Genomic DNA, 15,336 nt, shown 5'->3' on the forward strand with positions numbered 1-15,336 from the left:
CAGTTTTATAATTCCTCATCCCTCATAACGCTTTTATTGTCGTAAAAATAAAATAATAAATTAAACAAATCTCTACTCATCTTTGGTTGTGCAGACCTTATGCCCGAAACGGTTCAACCGTTGAACCGTTTGTGAACCATTTCATTTCATAAACATCACTTTGTTCGCGCCAAATAGCAGTGTGTTGTGTTGTTCTTTCGGTGCTCTTGCCAATTTGTTGTAAAAGTTGTTTAAAAAGATGAAAAGCAAATCGTATAATAATAATAAGTTTAGCTCGCCGATTACATGGGTCGGCAAGCAGTACCAGCCGGATGTGAATTGTGTGAAAAATCGCTTTGCCGCGTTCTACTCGTAAGTCGCACAGACTCTTGATAGGGTTGGCAGACATAGCAAATGATGTATTAATTACTTTTTACTTTTCGTTGCGAAGAAAATGTATTTTCGGCGCCCTCACGCTAGAGGTGGGTAATTACGTACTCGTTTCTGACATGGATGCGGCGGAACCGGACTCGATCGATGGTTGTGATGTGGCACGCATCGTCCACATGTACGAGGTGTTGAATTCGGACTGCACCAATATGGACCCATGCCGAGCGATTGTGGAATGGTATTCCAGGTAAATGTCAATGGGACACCAGTTTGAACGTTTGAAAATAATTTATTTTGCTCTTGTTATTCTCATCAATCAGACCGTCAGCTTTACCAAAACTGATAACGGGCGACGAGAACTACACTTTCGATGCCCGTGAAGTAATTGCCGATTCTCGCTTCAGTCCCGACATATCGATTGAAACCATTTTCAACCTTTGCTGGGTGGAACACGTGCCACTGCAGACCAATTTGGCAGAGATACAAGCACTGAAATCTTCCTCGCGCGGCCCATCGTTTTTCGCTCGCTACAAGCTAGAAAAAGCATCCGGCAGAAAATGGTCCCTAAATGCGTTGGTTCCGATGGTTGATGCGACAACGCCACGAAAGAGAAGATCGATGTACGATCTGTCGAACGAACCGATCATAGAAACCCCTAAAACACCCAAACTGAAGCTGACGCGCACCAAGTCGTTGGAAAATATGCCTTCGCTCAGCCCGAACCAGAAAAGTAAATTAATCGAAGATCGTTGGGCCGTTAAGCTGATTGATGTGAAGCAAAACATCGATGAAATTACGGACATTCTCAGCGAGATAGAGATAAGCGATAGCGAAAACAGGAGACCGCCGGCAAACCAGGAGAAGTTGCAGAAAGTCCGTAGAAGCTCAATGAATTTAAGGCTACACCCAAAGCCAAGCGCTTACGCGTCCAATAGCGGCACCGATGACGAATGTTTGAACTACTCAATCGTCAGGGACGGAGCAACAACGAGCGAGCGGCAGATAAAGATAAAACTGAGACTTTCGGAGAATCAAAAAAATACAGAATCACCCAAATCGTTGCGCAAAAGAGTCACATCTTCTTCCGTTCCGCCAGAGCACGTTTCACCTCCCAAGTGCCGTAAATCGTTGCTGCCTGCGGATGTTGAAAGCGTAAGCACCCCGTCGGGACGCTCTCATAGGAAAAGCATTTTGAAAACACCCAGCACACACGCATCGCAAGTTGGCACTCCAAAGCGAAACATTCAACTATCTAACATAATCGAGGAATGTTCCAACGGGCGGCGCGTGTCCCGCCTGCTAGAGCTGTCGCCCAAAAAACTAGAACCTCTGCCGATAGACGAACCTAAAACGCCAAAACGAAACAGTCGTCTGTCCTCTGTTGGTGCCACACTTCCTTCAAGTGCCAGCAAAGGGACGCCCAAAAGTGCGAACAAAATGAAGCTCATCCGTGACGGCACCATTAAACCTAACATTCATTCCCGCGACGCTCCAGTACAGGACGGTGCAAACGAACTGGCTGTTGCGCGTGAACGGCTGCACGTGTCGGCCACACCGAGCAGTTTGCCGTGTCGCGAGAAAGAGTACGAAGAGATTTACAACTTTTTGGAGGGCAAGATTTTCGATGGCTGCGGAGGCTGCATGTATATATCGGGAGTGCCGGGCACGGGCAAGACTGCCACCACGACGGCCGTTTTACGGGCGCTCAAACATCTATCTGAAGAGGAGGACATACCCAAGTTCGAGTTTGTTGACATCAATGGTATGAGATTGACCGAGCCACGCCAGGCTTATGTGCACATCTATCGGCAGCTGACCGGGAAGACTCTAGCCTGGGAGCAAGCGTACAATTTGCTGAACAAACGGTTCACCACGAAAGCACCGCGGCGCATCACTACGGTGCTGCTGGTGGACGAGCTGGACATTCTTTGCAATAAGCGGCAGGATGTCGTGTACAACTTACTGAACTGGCCCACCATGCCTACGGCTCAGCTGATCGTTGTCACCATTGCCAACACGATGGATCTGCCCGAGCGTTTGCTGATGGGCAAAATTTCATCCCGACTTGGGCTGACACGTTTGACGTTCCAGCCGTACAACTTCCGCCAGCTGCAGGAGATCGTAATGGCCCGCTTGGTAGGCATGAGCGCTTTCAACAGCGATGCGGTGCAACTGGTGGCGCGTAAAGTGGCAGCCGTTTCTGGCGATGCCCGTCGTGCACTGGACATTTGCCGCAGGGCCACCGAATTGGCCGACGATCAGGCAAGAAAATCGAACGAGTCGGTTACGGTGTCCATGATGCACGTGCAGCAAGCTCTGACGGAAATGATCACCAGCGCGAAGGTGAAAACCATCCGCAGCTGTTCCCGTTTGGAACAACTGTTTCTGCAAGCCGTTACAGCGGAGGTCACCCGTACCGGTATTGAGGAATGCAATTTTCTGGGCGTTTATTCGCAGTTCGAATCGCTGGCCGCATTTTCGGGTATTATCGTGCCCAATCCAGGCCGAGCTATGGCGATCTGTGCGCGTCTGGCGGCGTCCCGCCTGCTTATATGCGAATGCGGTAAAAGTGATATTTATCAGAAAATTTTACTTAACATCAGCACGGACGATGTACATTTTGCCCTGCAGGCTAGCAAATTGCTTTAAAAACAGCTGTTCTGGAAACACACTTGACAATAATTTTAACATAGTAACTAATAAGATCTATTAAAAAAGACTGTACTATCATCTAAACGAAAATGGAAAATTATATACTTGACTTGCATGACTGGCGTTAATCGAAAGAAAATCGTTGCAACCGTCGTAGAATTTTATTTTTTTCTACATTTAATTCATTTAATTCTTCTTTTTAAAAAAAATCCGCAAAGTCAATACTCCCAAATTGTTATCAAATTAAGTTCTTTCCACCAGCAAGATTGACAATGATGCATAGATTGTTAGGCCTGTTACTTTATTAAATTATCACACACTTGAAATGGAACGTAAATTGTACACAAATCGAAGGAATGCAACCATACACCGTCTAATTTTATTGCAAATTTACCTTAATTTCACACACTGGCACACGATTTCTTTGGCAGCAGTAGCCAGACTAGCATTACCTGAATCAATACCAACCACACGGTAAAGTACTCATAGATGATCTTTGGCGAAAAGACGGTCCACGCGAATATGTGGTCGCGCAATACCGTAGCGACTGTTATGAAAAAGCTCCCGGGTACGGTAATAAGTACGTTAGTAAGTGTAAGCATTCTTTCCCTTACGTTAGTCACTACCGGTAGATGCCTGCGAAAATGAGGTAACAAAGTTAAATAATCAATTTTGAATGGTCTTTAAGCTGTCCATACTTCACATCTCGTTCGTTGTCGGAGAAAATGTGATGAAGCAATAGGAGGAAACTTAAAATAGGCCCACTAAAGGTATGCAGAGTAAGGAACAACCCCACACGCAGCATGTCGAAGTTGTTCAGTCCCACATAGCCGGCGTTGAGATCGATGGAGGCCAAACTGTTGGAGTTACCCTGCGTATTGACGTATAAAGATTAATAATATTTCTCTTTAGCATATCAGAAAAGCTTACCTGATAGAAATAAAACGTTTTCCCTAACCAATAATGAGTGATTACTTTGAGCAATATGCTACAATGCTTGTCATCCGCAATGCGGTCTATACGTTCAGCGACAAATCTGCTCGTAGCCAGCAGTGCGCCAACGAGCAATACATTGTGCGGTTTGTGCAGTAGTGCGGACAGCAGCGCAACGATGATAATACAGTTGTTGAACAGCTCTCCCGTGCGTTTTTGCGAAGTACGTCCCATAATTGCCCGATACATCATCGGTAAAAATCCGATAAAGAATATTTCTACCAAATTAATCCAAAAAATGGTCAAACAAATTGCTGAGCTGAAATGGGAGTGCAAAAACAAATTCATCAAGTGCTGTGTCTTTTGGGTGTGTTCTTTTAGATTTAATTACTTGGATGCACTTAACCCGAAGATGCTCACGGCGCCAGACGCAGCACGGTAGTAGTAGATAAGCAAGGAAGCCGTCAGCGATAGTACAGTGGTGAGCAGTCCGGCCATGTAGCAGATTTGATACACCAAGTAGCACAACCCGACCAGCATGGTCAGGCTAAGCCACATTTCATGTTCCTCCTTTGATAGCCAATCGCCCACGTCGGGTAAGTGTTGCCACTTGTCGCCCGTTTGATTGAAGCGTCGTACAGCAACGTGAATGCACAAGAAAGCGATCGAACCGGCACAGAAAATGTTCCGTTCCTCTTTGCACACTTCCACCAGCGATGCATCGGATTTCGTGTGTCGACTGAGCGCGCCGATCGTGCTGTTCATTACGCTTATCTCCTTTAAGGTAAGCAGTATCATTATGGTGCTGGTGAGGTAGTACCAAGTTTGATGCTCTTCCTCCACGAACGAGCTACTGCCCAGCGAAATACAATGGAAGCTTGTACCGAACCAAATGAAAAGCGAAAGCAACGATGCACTCTTGAGCAGTGTCCATAGCGATGCCTGCATGCTCTTGAGCAAGTGCGAAAGTATTGCCCACAGCGTAAAGTAGACCACCGACAGGGAGACTAATACGGCATGGAAGCAATTGGACGGTTCCGCAGACGATTGCTTCTCGAACGACAAAAGCTTCAGTAGAAGAAAGCTTAAAAGCATACAGTTGATGCTGGGAAAGAGTTTCGGTTGCAGGGTTAAAACGCTCGCATTTGTATCTTGCAAAAGCTGCAAAACTGCAATTGCAGCACAAAACAAAGCCATAACCATGCCGATCACGATAAACAGAATGTCATATCGTATGTAGCTTGAAATCAGCAGTTGCGTTAGCTTTTTCGACACGGATGTGTACAGCAAAACGGTTCGTTTGTAGGCAGAAATATCGGTTGCATCTTTCATAAACTTCTGATGCAGCTGTTTTGCTTCTTCAAAGGAATTGTGCCACTCTAAAGGGGAATGGAAAAGAAAATGTTAGTCGCATCTCCACAAAATACTGCCGACAAACGTATCTCTTCCGACCTACCGCTTTTTGTAAATTTATTATTTATAATTAATTCCACTTTCGTGACCAGTCTTTGAGTGTTGTAGTACAGTGCGTGCAGCATTTCCCTTCGGTGTAGCATCTTCAGTGCGGGATCAATGACCGAACCAATCGATGCATAGGGTATGGCAACGCCCATCAAGATGGACATGGTGGGAGCTAGGTCGATTTGCAGGAATGTTTCTTCACTTTTCGCACATTGATCGCTCACAATGACGACAGGTACGATCGTTTCGGGATGTGACGAACCACCATGGCCACCCGAATCTCGCATACCATGATCACCCGTTATGACTAGCAATGGTTTGGTGTAGTACTTCTGTTTCTGTAACGATGAATAGTACATCATTGTACGATCATTGGCTAGATTAGTGATGTGCTCTTTGGAGCGCACCCACGACTCCGATCCGACTCTGGCTATTGTTAGTCCGATTCCGGCAAAATCCGAACCACTAGCTCCGCCCGGAGTTGGAGTCGTCCAAAGTCATGGGGAGTCGTTCGGAGTCTTTCGGAATCGTCCGGAGTCGTACGGAGTCGTCCGGAATCGTTCGACGTCGTCGGAGTCGTCCGGAGTCGGCTGGAATCGGAGTCATTCGGAATCGTCTAGAGTCGATCAGAGTCGACCGGAATCGGTCGGAGTCAACAGGAGCCGTGCGGTTTAACAGGCCTTTGTTTCAAAGGCCGACTCTGGCCGACTCCGGATGACTACGATCGATTCCAACTGATTTCGAACGACATCGAACGACTCCGGACGACTTCGACTCCGAATTACTCCGGACAACTCCAAACGACTCCGAATGACTCTAGACGACTCCGGACGACCCTGGGATATTCTAGACGATTCAGAATGACTCCGGATAATGCAGGACTACCTTCCGGAGTCGATTCCGAATGAATCGGAATTGGATCGAAGTCGACTCCGGATTTTTGCCAACTTTACCCATCACTAGACTAGATTCCCTTCGATTGTATTTGTACAAAATTGTCATAACATACCCATTTGTCCATGGTTTGATAGATAGTTTTTATAACTTTATCCATTTCCTTCAGCTTGCCCGGTACTTTGCCACTGAACGGGCCCTCCACGTGTCCGATATGGTCCAACCCAAGATAATGCAGAATCATTAACTTCCAATCGTACATCTCTAGCTCCAGCTTAAGAAACTTTGTTATGTTTCGGTCGCCCTAGAACAGAACATCAATTACAGTCACGATCGTCCACGCCCATTCCCAACCCACCAATGTAAAACCCGAGTTACCTTGTAAAAGTCATTCACGTAGAGTGAGTCGGAGTTCTCGCCCTGGCGATGAAACGTTTCTGGAAACATGTTAGTCCAGGTATTGTCACCGTAAAACACTGTTTTCTGCTGCCGTTGCTTCATTTGATAGAGGAACGTGTCCAGCTTCATTTCGGGACTGCCCAGGTTCAGAATCACGTCCAGAAAGCTCGGTATCGCACCGGATGTCATTGCTTTTATTCGCGGCATCGTTACCGTCGGTGGATGTACCTGCAAACGGTACAGACAAGCCTTCCCATCACCCAGCAGCTGGTTGAGGAACTGGAAGTTTTCCTCCTGCAGCACAAAATCCATTCGTAGGGCGTCTATTACCATCAACACGGCTCTCGATATTTTTGGCTTATAGTCAACGCCGCTAAAGCTGAAATAAAATAACGAAATAAAGAATAGACGATTAGACCATCCGAATCCAAAAAGCGGAGGCCATAATTCTTACCTGGCATTGCCGACGCCTTGAGGTAGCTCATCTAGGTTGGCTTTGGTGGAAGGCGAAAATGATAGAGGAAAGAACCCGTAGCAAAACAAACTGAAGGAAAACAAAAACACCACAAACGTGTACACCGCAATGTGCTCTTGTCGCGCGTTCATAGCGCAAATGTGCTTGCAGGCAGTTTAAAACACTTTCACTTTCATTTTAAGCTACCGGCAGTGTATTTTTCTCCGCTGATGCCCGTTTCTTCGTCTGGCTGCTTGATAAACAATGCAATTTTGCGATGGTCTGTCAAGGGTTATTGTTGACGCAAGGAGGAATCGACAACAAAGTAGAAATGTTGCCAGATGCAGTGATTTTTTTTTCTTCAAAAATATTTTATTTAAAAAGAAAGGACGTTTTTTAGGTTTGTTAAATAGTTTAAATGTTATATTATTTTTAATATGTGAATAAAATTTGGTGTACGAATTTCGGTCCACAATTAGTCACTGTGATAACTGACAGCTGTACGCCATAGGTGTTTTGGCTGTACGCGCAACAGCAGCATACGCAGAAAAAGAAACATTAGCTCTGCCACTCCGTTAGCTTATGCGTGTGTAGTAAACAAAGAAATGGTGAAATTTTCAAATTTAATAGGCACTCTGTTCAGTAAAAGTGCAGCATCGAAGCTAGAGACCGATGCTGCTCCATTGCCGCCCCGACGAAAGGCCGATGCGTACGGGGACGAAACTATGGCTCACACCAACACTCCTGCTGCTGCTGCTGCTACGCAAAATGGGAATTTCCCAAATGGTGTGCAGGTTGTGCCAGGAATGGAAAACTTAGCACTTGTTCCGGGCGGATCGTCACAGTCGTTAGAACCAGTTGCGGGGGAGCATCACACAGCGACACCGCAGACGGTGGTGAACAATGTGCAGCACAACACGCTCACAGCCCCCCAAACCTCCATCTCCAACACAACTGGAATGCAGGTGTATCAGATAAGGAACGCGAGCAATCTACACATCGGAAACAGCTACACGTTTAATACTGCGGCCGTGGTGGACGAAGGTGCTTCCACGAGCGGATCGTTGCCGGGTGCCGGATCCGCCGTGAAGTGGGCCAACTTGCGACTGTCGAACACTATTTCGCAAATGATGCAGAGCCAGGACGAGGTGGACACGGAGCTGCTTGATACGGTGTCGCGCCACTTGGGCTATGAATGGAAAAGCTTCGCCCGTAGGCTTGAATACTCGGAGGGGCAAATCGATGCCTTTGAAGCGGACAACTCCACACTGGCTGAGGTAAGTCGGGTTAGGGGAAGGTATTGGGATCAAACGTGTAATTAATTGCAGTCGCTAATAGAGTCGTATCCTTTTTTCAGCAAATATACAGCTTTATGTTAGACTGGACCCGCAACGATGATGATCCTACACTTGGCCGTCTTGTGACGTTGTTGTGGAACAACAAACACAAGGAAACAGTATACTACATTAAACAGGTGTGGAAAAAACGAAAAGAAGATAAAAATTCTCCCGAGCGGAGTAGTTAGCATAATCGCATACCTCTATAGTGAAACGCATTATACACGGGTGTGTACCGAACATACCCGATACCTTTTCTTATTCTCATCAGTGGATATTGTGATATCGAACGTTAGAAATGCTCGAAACAAATTCAGAAGTGCCTTTTAACAAATGAAACACATTTGTCACATTCCCACATATGATATAAAGTACAACTAGAATGTAGGGAAAGCGAAACATTTATAAAACAATCATACCAAGTATCTTGTAAATAAAGTATTTTAAAATAGAATTCGGCCGCGAGCTATTAAGGAAAGGTTGTTTAAGAATCGTGAACGCTACCACGTATGGTGCTTTTTTTTATTTCAATATTTTCCTCCGCCCGACCATTTCTTTTGCGCCAACTCAACCCGAACCAAACACTTACATGCAAATTACGACTTTTGGCCAAGCTTTTCCTTCTTGGCGGCCTCTGCCTCAGCTTCTGCCTTCTCGTACTTTGCAATCAAGCCGTCCACCTCGGCGCTGGACAAAATTTTGATGACTGTTTTGTTGTTTTCACGGGTAAGAACTGCCATTTCAACTGCAACAAAAAAGGTCGTTCAAACAGCCGGTTAATAATAATACGACTAGAAGCGAGATTTGCAGCACTTACTCTTCTCTGATGTGAGCTTGGTCATATCGAGCGTTTTGGACAGCACTTTCACAGCCAAATCCTGCGCCTGCACGAGGCTGATATCGCTATCGCTCAGTTCCTGCTTTAATGCGGAAACGGCGGCCTGGAAATTACAAAACAAAATTAATGTAAAACCACATGGAACAGTGAGCTCTTGCTATGACATACCGCCGAATTGTTGCCAATACAGGTTGCCTTCCATCCACCATAGTTGCCGCTGGGATCCGACTGGTACAGCTGATAACCGTAGTGCTTGTCCCAGCCCATGTACAGAATAGAAACGCCGAATGGTCGCTTGCCACCGTACTGCGTGTAAGCCTGTTTCACATCGCACAGGTGAGATACTAACTGCTCGCAGGGCATAGCCTCACCGTAATTCAGCTGGTAACGCTGCGCGATAACCCGCAGCAGGTTCGTGAGCACATTCGCGTCCGAAGTAATGCCAGCAACTGAGCACACCATATCACTTTGAGTAGGAGATTAAAAAAACATAATTTAGTTGATTTTTTTTCTGCGCAAAGCTATGCTCTTGTGCTCACTCGTTCAGTTTGTAGATCTTCTCGGAGAAGATCACATTATCCAACAGTTTGTTAGTGTTGCGCCGTTCGGCCGCTAGCAGTATTCCATCCTTTGCCAGTATGCCAAGCGAAGTGCCTGCGTGTGAGATAGCTTCCATAGCATACTCCACCTGATACAAGCGACCTTCCGGCGAGAAAATAGTGGTCCTGGAATCATAACGACGAGCCTGCAGCCCAAAGGTGAGTTAGCACAAATCCGACAGGTTATAACCTCAATGCCTGATGCGGCTTCTGCATTGTCCTCCACACCGCTGTCCCGCAAATGAAGTGGGACGTATGTTTAGCGGCATTTAAGCTGGTAACACTTACCATTTTCAATAATTATTGTAGAAACGAGATGAACTACGGAAAGATTGCTAAATACAAGCAAAATTAACACAGCTATTCAGAACTTGGACGTAAACAGTAACTCCAGTTTTGATGACTGTCAATTGCACAGCGTATTTTGAACTGTCATTGCCGTCGGGATTCGCAATGTTGGATTATCCGGGCGGTCGAGCAGTGGCGGCAAAATCCCGGCTGTCGAGCACATTACAGTTCGAGTGGTTTAAACATTTTAAAATTTAAAAGCTCGTTAGGAAAACGCACCGGTACATGCACAGTCCCTCTCATACTCAGGGCTGACTTTCAAACTATGGGTAAACCATTAGTGGCTTAGATAAACCTATACCGAGTAAAGTTGATGCATCCTGTGATCAGAGAGAAGAATACTCTGGTGACCACTGGCCTATTATTTTACACACAGCTTTTAGAATTATTTTACACTGTTAAATCGACAAAGAGAACAAGGCGTATCGGTTCTCACAAAACTAGAACGGATTTAATGCTTATAAACACTGCCTCTTGGTAGCAAGAATTTATTATGCGGGGAATTATAATTTTTTGGGGGATAATTTTCATCCAAGTTTTTGAAAAATGGAATGAGTTTTAACTAGATTATTCGTATGTATCTCATATTAAAAACGATTATTTATCCCATAATCAACTGAAGATTAACAATGTAGAAGGTTGATGAATCTAAAAATTGTAGTGCAAATACTCTCTATCAAATCCAGAATAAGCTTATGAAGCTGCAAAATTATATGAAAGGTAGAAGTGTTATCAGATGGCCTTTCGATTGGTAGCAACAGGAAGTCATGTTTCGGGGTTGGGGTTGGGAATTAGAGGACTCAATATCAAGGGCAGTGATTAGGCTTAAAAAGGTCCTAGGGAAAAATCTGCATGTAAAAAAACAAGCAAAGTTATTAATATTAAAACAACGACGAAAAGCAAACCATCAACCGAGAAATGAACGCGACGAACTTTGATCAAAAAGAACAACGACCAAGCTTCGATGTTAATTCTTTTATTCCTGAGACGCAACTGTACAAGTTCACAATATTTCGTTCGCTTATATACTACCGTACACCAGTACTGTCAAACCCAAACAACAAAACGTTGCTTATTCTTAACAATTAAATGTTCAGAAATTGTAAAACAGGATAACCAAAATTCATGTACCTCCCCTATACTAACTTGTCTAGCAATAGAATACCTCCCCCCTCCCCCCCTCACTACCACCATCCGCCTTTTGTGAGGATTCTGAGAGGGGGAATGGTATCTTACATGCACCCTTCATCGTGGAAAAGTATGCAAAAAGGTAGAAACTTTAACTGATCCTTAAGCCATATAGTACCAGCACTAGATCTGAACCTGAACCCATAGTACTGGTACTGATCCTGAACCCATGTTTTTTTCCTGTAACTGATCCTGAACCTATAGTAGTTTTGGAACTGATACCAAACCCATGCCGTTCCGTGAACTAATTCCAAATCAATACCGATCATCGAATTCTGACCCATACGGCTACGGATTGAAAAATGCTGCCTGTTTTATTGCAGCCCAAAATCAATCGTTTGATCTGTATCAACAATGGATCTTTCCTAATCCTAATGTTTCTAGTACACGTATAAAGATATTAATCGTTTTGTTAACCATTACTCAACTGCTCCTATTAACCCATTAAGTGTTAATTAACTATTTTAGAGCTCCCTATTTATCCTTTTTCAGCTCTTTACTTGAGCAATATTCGATTATATGATGTCCTGTAACTAATATCTAGGTTAATTAACTAGAAGCTTTTCAAATACAACACATACGAATCCGGACGCGATCTCCATACCGCACACGATGCTTAATGCTACGAATTGGCTACATGATGTCTCAAAGCATATTTGTATCAAATATTCTAAATAATATCATTGGCCTTCAGATCTGTTATCTGTATGGCTAGACGGCAGCTGTTCATAGACCAATTCCTTCCTATTTCATCAGATTGTTCATTACTCCAATCACATCTCGACAATCTTTCCAAAGTGGTGTAATTGCAACGATCTATAGTTATCCATCCCTAAATATACTACAATCTCTTTTTGTCGATCTCCTAATCCCATACGTTTTGACTATATATGTAATAATGTCTGTCTTCAAAGGGTAAAGTCAGAGAAAAATCTAGGATTTTGGTTGGACGATAAGGTCTACTTTACTTTGCACCAAGACAAAATAATTGGGTCCAAGTTTTCGGACGCAAAGTGCTTGAAGGCTCTGTATTGCAGTCTAGTCACAACCAAACTTAGAATTCGGGAGCATAGTGTGATCTAGTTGATGATGATGATGATGATGGTCCCTCCACTTTCCCCTTCAAAGGTTCGAGAAGGACGAAATTATCTTAAAGATATTTAGGTATAAAAAATGAAAGTAACATTTCTACATAACACTCGAGTGGATGATTGAGTGTTTTCGACCCACTAATGAATCCGATAAGGTGCCGCTAAGTCCTATCATCTTACAATCAGTGGGTCTAAACCCCAAAGTCCACTATACGCGCGCGTGTCTCGAATCTTTGAAGACTCTCATTATTTTATAAATTTTATTTTAAATTATCTTATTTTTTTTTCATAAAAGCTGTTAAACAAAAACAAATTAAAAAATACACCATCATCATCAAGTAGATAAATGCGGTTAAATACTTTTACATAATACAAACTGGGCGCCGGTCTCGTAGTACAGTCGTCAACTCGTACGACTTAACAACATGCCCGTCATGGGTTCAATCCCCAAATAGACCGCGCCGCCATACGTAGGACTGACTATCCTGCTATGGGGGGGGGGGGATCAATTAGTCACTGAAAGCCAAGCCCACAAGTGGGTACAGGCAGGCCTTGACCGACATCGGTTGTTGAGCCAAAGAAGAAGAAGAATACAAACTAGCAAGCACTTCTAGAAGTATACATTTTACATTACACTATACTACTATACTAAAACACTTCACGACCACATTACTAAATAACCTGCTTCACATACAGTGCACATTCCTTTTTGAAATTACCCAGATTTGTGGCGTTAACAACTTCTCTTGGCATCGAATTATACATTCGAATTCCCTTATAGTATAAGGAGTTCTGAGCTCTTAATGAAAGGTAGCTTGGTGTTCTCGGTTCATTTGATCTACGAGTAGGGTAACGATGAACATCCGTCCCTAGAACTATTTGTTCCCCGAGATATCTTGGTAACATTCCATTCAATATTTTGTGTATGAAAATCATTGTTTGATATATTATTCTTTGTTTTACTGACATCCATTGCAGGATGTCAAGCATAACTTTAGAAGAAGTTCTTGAACCAAGACCCAAAATCACTCTCATAATTTTGTTTTGGATACGTTGTAATCTTTGTATCTGTGTTTTATTGCCAAGAAAAAGAATAGAAGCACAAAAATCTAAATGTGGTGAAATAAGCGACTTGTAAAGTTGCAGTTTAGCAAAAAGTTTAAATCTTTGCTAAGCCTGCTAATGACCCCACTTTTTTTTTGCTACTTTCGCTATGACATTATCTATGTGGGGCCCAAACGTGAGTTTATTGTCAATTATAATCCCTAAATATTTTAGTTCAGAAGTATTGTCTATTTGTTCTTGATTTATTGAAATACACAGCTTTTCTTGATTATTTTTGTTTGATATGATCATGTACTTTGTTTTATTAATGTTTAGAGCCAGTTTTTTTATATTTTACCCAGCCATCTAAAACATTTAGTTCTAGATTTAATAGAGTCTCTGCTTGTTTTAAATTAGGCTTTGCGATGAATAATACTGTATCATCGGCAAACAGGTTTACCTCACAAAAATGCAGTATTTTCTTTATGTCGTTAATATACATTATAAACAAGATTGGCCCTAAAACACTTCCTTGTGGAACTCCCAGGGTGTTTTCTAGTGGATCTGAAGAACTATTTAAAAAGTAGGTAATTTGCGTTCTTCCTTTGAGATAATCTGTAAACCATTTTAGAGGAACTCTTTGAATACCAAAAGATTGCAGGGTGTCCAATAATAAAGGTCTCGCTATAGTTTCAAACGCACGTTTGAGATCCAAAAACACTGCAAGCACCTCATATTTTTGTTCTATAAAACCTTTCCATTTAGACAACACAAGATTAGGTGCAGTTTCACAGGAATGTCCTTCTCTGTATCCAGATTGTTCTGGTATCAATAAGCCATGAGTGGTAAGATGATTCATTAGCTGCTCTTTTACTACCAATTCTAATATTTTTTCAAATATATGCAAGATATTAATCGGCCGAAATTCTTCTGCCTTAATAGTACCAGGAACTTTTGGGATAGGAATTATTTTGGACATCTTCCACACTTTTGGAAATATACCAGTTACCAAAGATTCGTTAATTATTGTCTAGTGATGGGTAAAGTTGGCAAAAATCCGGAGTCGACTCCGATCCTACTCCGATAAATTCGGAATCGACTCCGGAAGGTAGGTCCGCGCTGCAATATCCGGAGTCGTTCGGAATCGTCCGGAGCCGTACGGAGTCGCCCGGAGTCGCCCGGAGTCGCTCAGAGTCGGAGTCATCCGGAGTCGTTTGGAGTCGTTCGGAGTCGTTCGGAGTCGTCGGAGTCGTTCGGAGTCTTCCGGAGTCGCCCGGAGTCGTCCGGAGTCGCCCGGAGTCGGAGTCGTCCGGAGTCGTTCGGAGTCGTTCGGAGTCGTTCGGAGTCGTCCAGAGTCATTCGGAGTCGGAGTCGTTCGGAGTCGTTCGGAGTCGTCGACTCCGGACGACTCCGGTCGACTACGGACGACTCCGAACGACTCCGACTCCGAGCGGATCTAGTGGTTCCATTTTGGCGGAGTCGGAATCGAACTAACAATAGTCGGAGTCGGATCGGAGTCGTGGGTGCGCTCCATACAGCACATCACTAGTGTGATCGTCTTGCTCTCCCACCTCTATCCTCAGACTCGAAAGAGTGCATGTTTTTGCTCTCCGGGGAATCCTAGGTCCTGGCCACAAACTCCCTTCATATTCTCTTCATTTTTTTGGGCTTGAGTCGAATCACGTCGTACTCAGGCTCATTCATCGCTTCTATCCTACTCCATGAAGTC

The 15,336-nt window shown here is 43.9% G+C and overlaps 4 protein-coding genes across 4 annotated transcripts; 2 read left to right on the forward strand and 2 right to left on the reverse strand.

The window, feature by feature from the left end:
* Positions 1-136: 136 nt before the first annotated feature.
* LOC1275769 (origin recognition complex subunit 1) lies at positions 137-3,202 on the forward strand. The gene is made up of 3 exons (XM_315055.3): positions 137-351; positions 431-616; positions 690-3,202. Exons 1-3 carry the CDS (start codon positions 239-241, stop codon positions 3,016-3,018), a joined length of 2,628 nt encoding a protein of 875 aa, XP_315055.3. The 5' UTR covers positions 137-238; the 3' UTR covers positions 3,019-3,202.
* A 99-nt stretch (positions 3,203-3,301) lies between these two features.
* On the reverse strand, positions 3,302-7,512 carry LOC1275770 (GPI ethanolamine phosphate transferase 2). Its single transcript, XM_061640771.1, has 8 exons — positions 7,163-7,512; positions 6,688-7,087; positions 6,425-6,613; positions 5,411-5,753; positions 4,346-5,333; positions 3,952-4,273; positions 3,720-3,892; positions 3,302-3,657 (listed from the first exon to the last, which is right to left on the reverse strand). The coding sequence occupies exons 1-8, from the start codon at positions 7,312-7,314 to the stop codon at positions 3,423-3,425; spliced, it is 2,802 nt and encodes a 933-aa protein (XP_061496755.1). The 5' UTR covers positions 7,315-7,512; the 3' UTR covers positions 3,302-3,422.
* Positions 7,513-7,767: 255 nt separating this feature from the next.
* On the forward strand, positions 7,768-8,953 carry LOC3289876 (protein immune deficiency). The gene is made up of 2 exons (XM_001688556.2): positions 7,768-8,439; positions 8,520-8,953. The coding sequence occupies exons 1-2, from the start codon at positions 7,768-7,770 to the stop codon at positions 8,685-8,687; spliced, it is 840 nt and encodes a 279-aa protein (XP_001688608.2). The 3' UTR covers positions 8,688-8,953.
* Positions 8,954-8,982: 29 nt separating this feature from the next.
* LOC1275771 (proteasome subunit alpha type-4) lies at positions 8,983-10,384 on the reverse strand. Its single transcript, XM_315057.5, has 5 exons — positions 10,225-10,384; positions 9,877-10,082; positions 9,506-9,803; positions 9,317-9,440; positions 8,983-9,244 (listed from the first exon to the last, which is right to left on the reverse strand). Exons 1-5 carry the CDS (start codon positions 10,225-10,227, stop codon positions 9,096-9,098), a joined length of 780 nt encoding a protein of 259 aa, XP_315057.4. The 5' UTR covers positions 10,228-10,384; the 3' UTR covers positions 8,983-9,095.
* Positions 10,385-15,336: the final 4,952 nt, after the last annotated feature.

This window comes from Anopheles gambiae, chromosome 2 (genome assembly GCF_943734735.2).
Source record: "Anopheles gambiae chromosome 2, idAnoGambNW_F1_1, whole genome shotgun sequence".
In the NCBI taxonomy this organism is placed as follows: Eukaryota; Metazoa; Arthropoda; class Insecta; order Diptera; family Culicidae; genus Anopheles; species Anopheles gambiae.

What these genes read in the sequence shown, in the direction of transcription:
- LOC1275769 (XM_315055.3), top strand. Translation starts at nt 239, where the DNA reads ATGAAAAGCAAATCGTATAATAATAATAAGTTTAGCTCGCCGATTACA. An exon ending in CGCTTTGCCGCGTTCTACTC is followed by an intron (nt 352 to 430) that starts GTAAGTCGCACA and finishes TTCGTTGCGAAG; the next exon opens with AAAATGTATTTTCGGCGCCC. An exon ending in ATTGTGGAATGGTATTCCAG is followed by an intron (nt 617 to 689) that starts GTAAATGTCAAT and finishes CTCATCAATCAG; the next exon opens with ACCGTCAGCTTTACCAAAAC.
- LOC1275770 (XM_061640771.1), bottom strand. Translation starts at nt 7,314, where the DNA reads ATGAACGCGCGACAAGAGCACATTGCGGTGTACACGTTTGTGGTGTTT. An exon ending in AAACGTTTTATTTCTATCAG is followed by an intron (nt 3,893 to 3,951) that starts GTAAGCTTTTCT and finishes GTCAATACGCAG; the next exon opens with GGTAACTCCAACAGTTTGGC. An exon ending in GACAACGAACGAGATGTGAA is followed by an intron (nt 3,658 to 3,719) that starts GTATGGACAGCT and finishes TCATTTTCGCAG; the next exon opens with GCATCTACCGGTAGTGACTA.
- LOC3289876 (XM_001688556.2), top strand. Translation starts at nt 7,768, where the DNA reads ATGGTGAAATTTTCAAATTTAATAGGCACTCTGTTCAGTAAAAGTGCA. An exon ending in ACAACTCCACACTGGCTGAG is followed by an intron (nt 8,440 to 8,519) that starts GTAAGTCGGGTT and finishes TCCTTTTTTCAG; the next exon opens with CAAATATACAGCTTTATGTT.
- LOC1275771 (XM_315057.5), bottom strand. An exon ending in AAGATCTACAAACTGAACGA is followed by an intron (nt 9,804 to 9,876) that starts GTGAGCACAAGA and finishes TCCTACTCAAAG; the next exon opens with TGATATGGTGTGCTCAGTTG. An exon ending in GTATTGGCAACAATTCGGCG is followed by an intron (nt 9,441 to 9,505) that starts GTATGTCATAGC and finishes TGTAATTTCCAG; the next exon opens with GCCGCCGTTTCCGCATTAAA.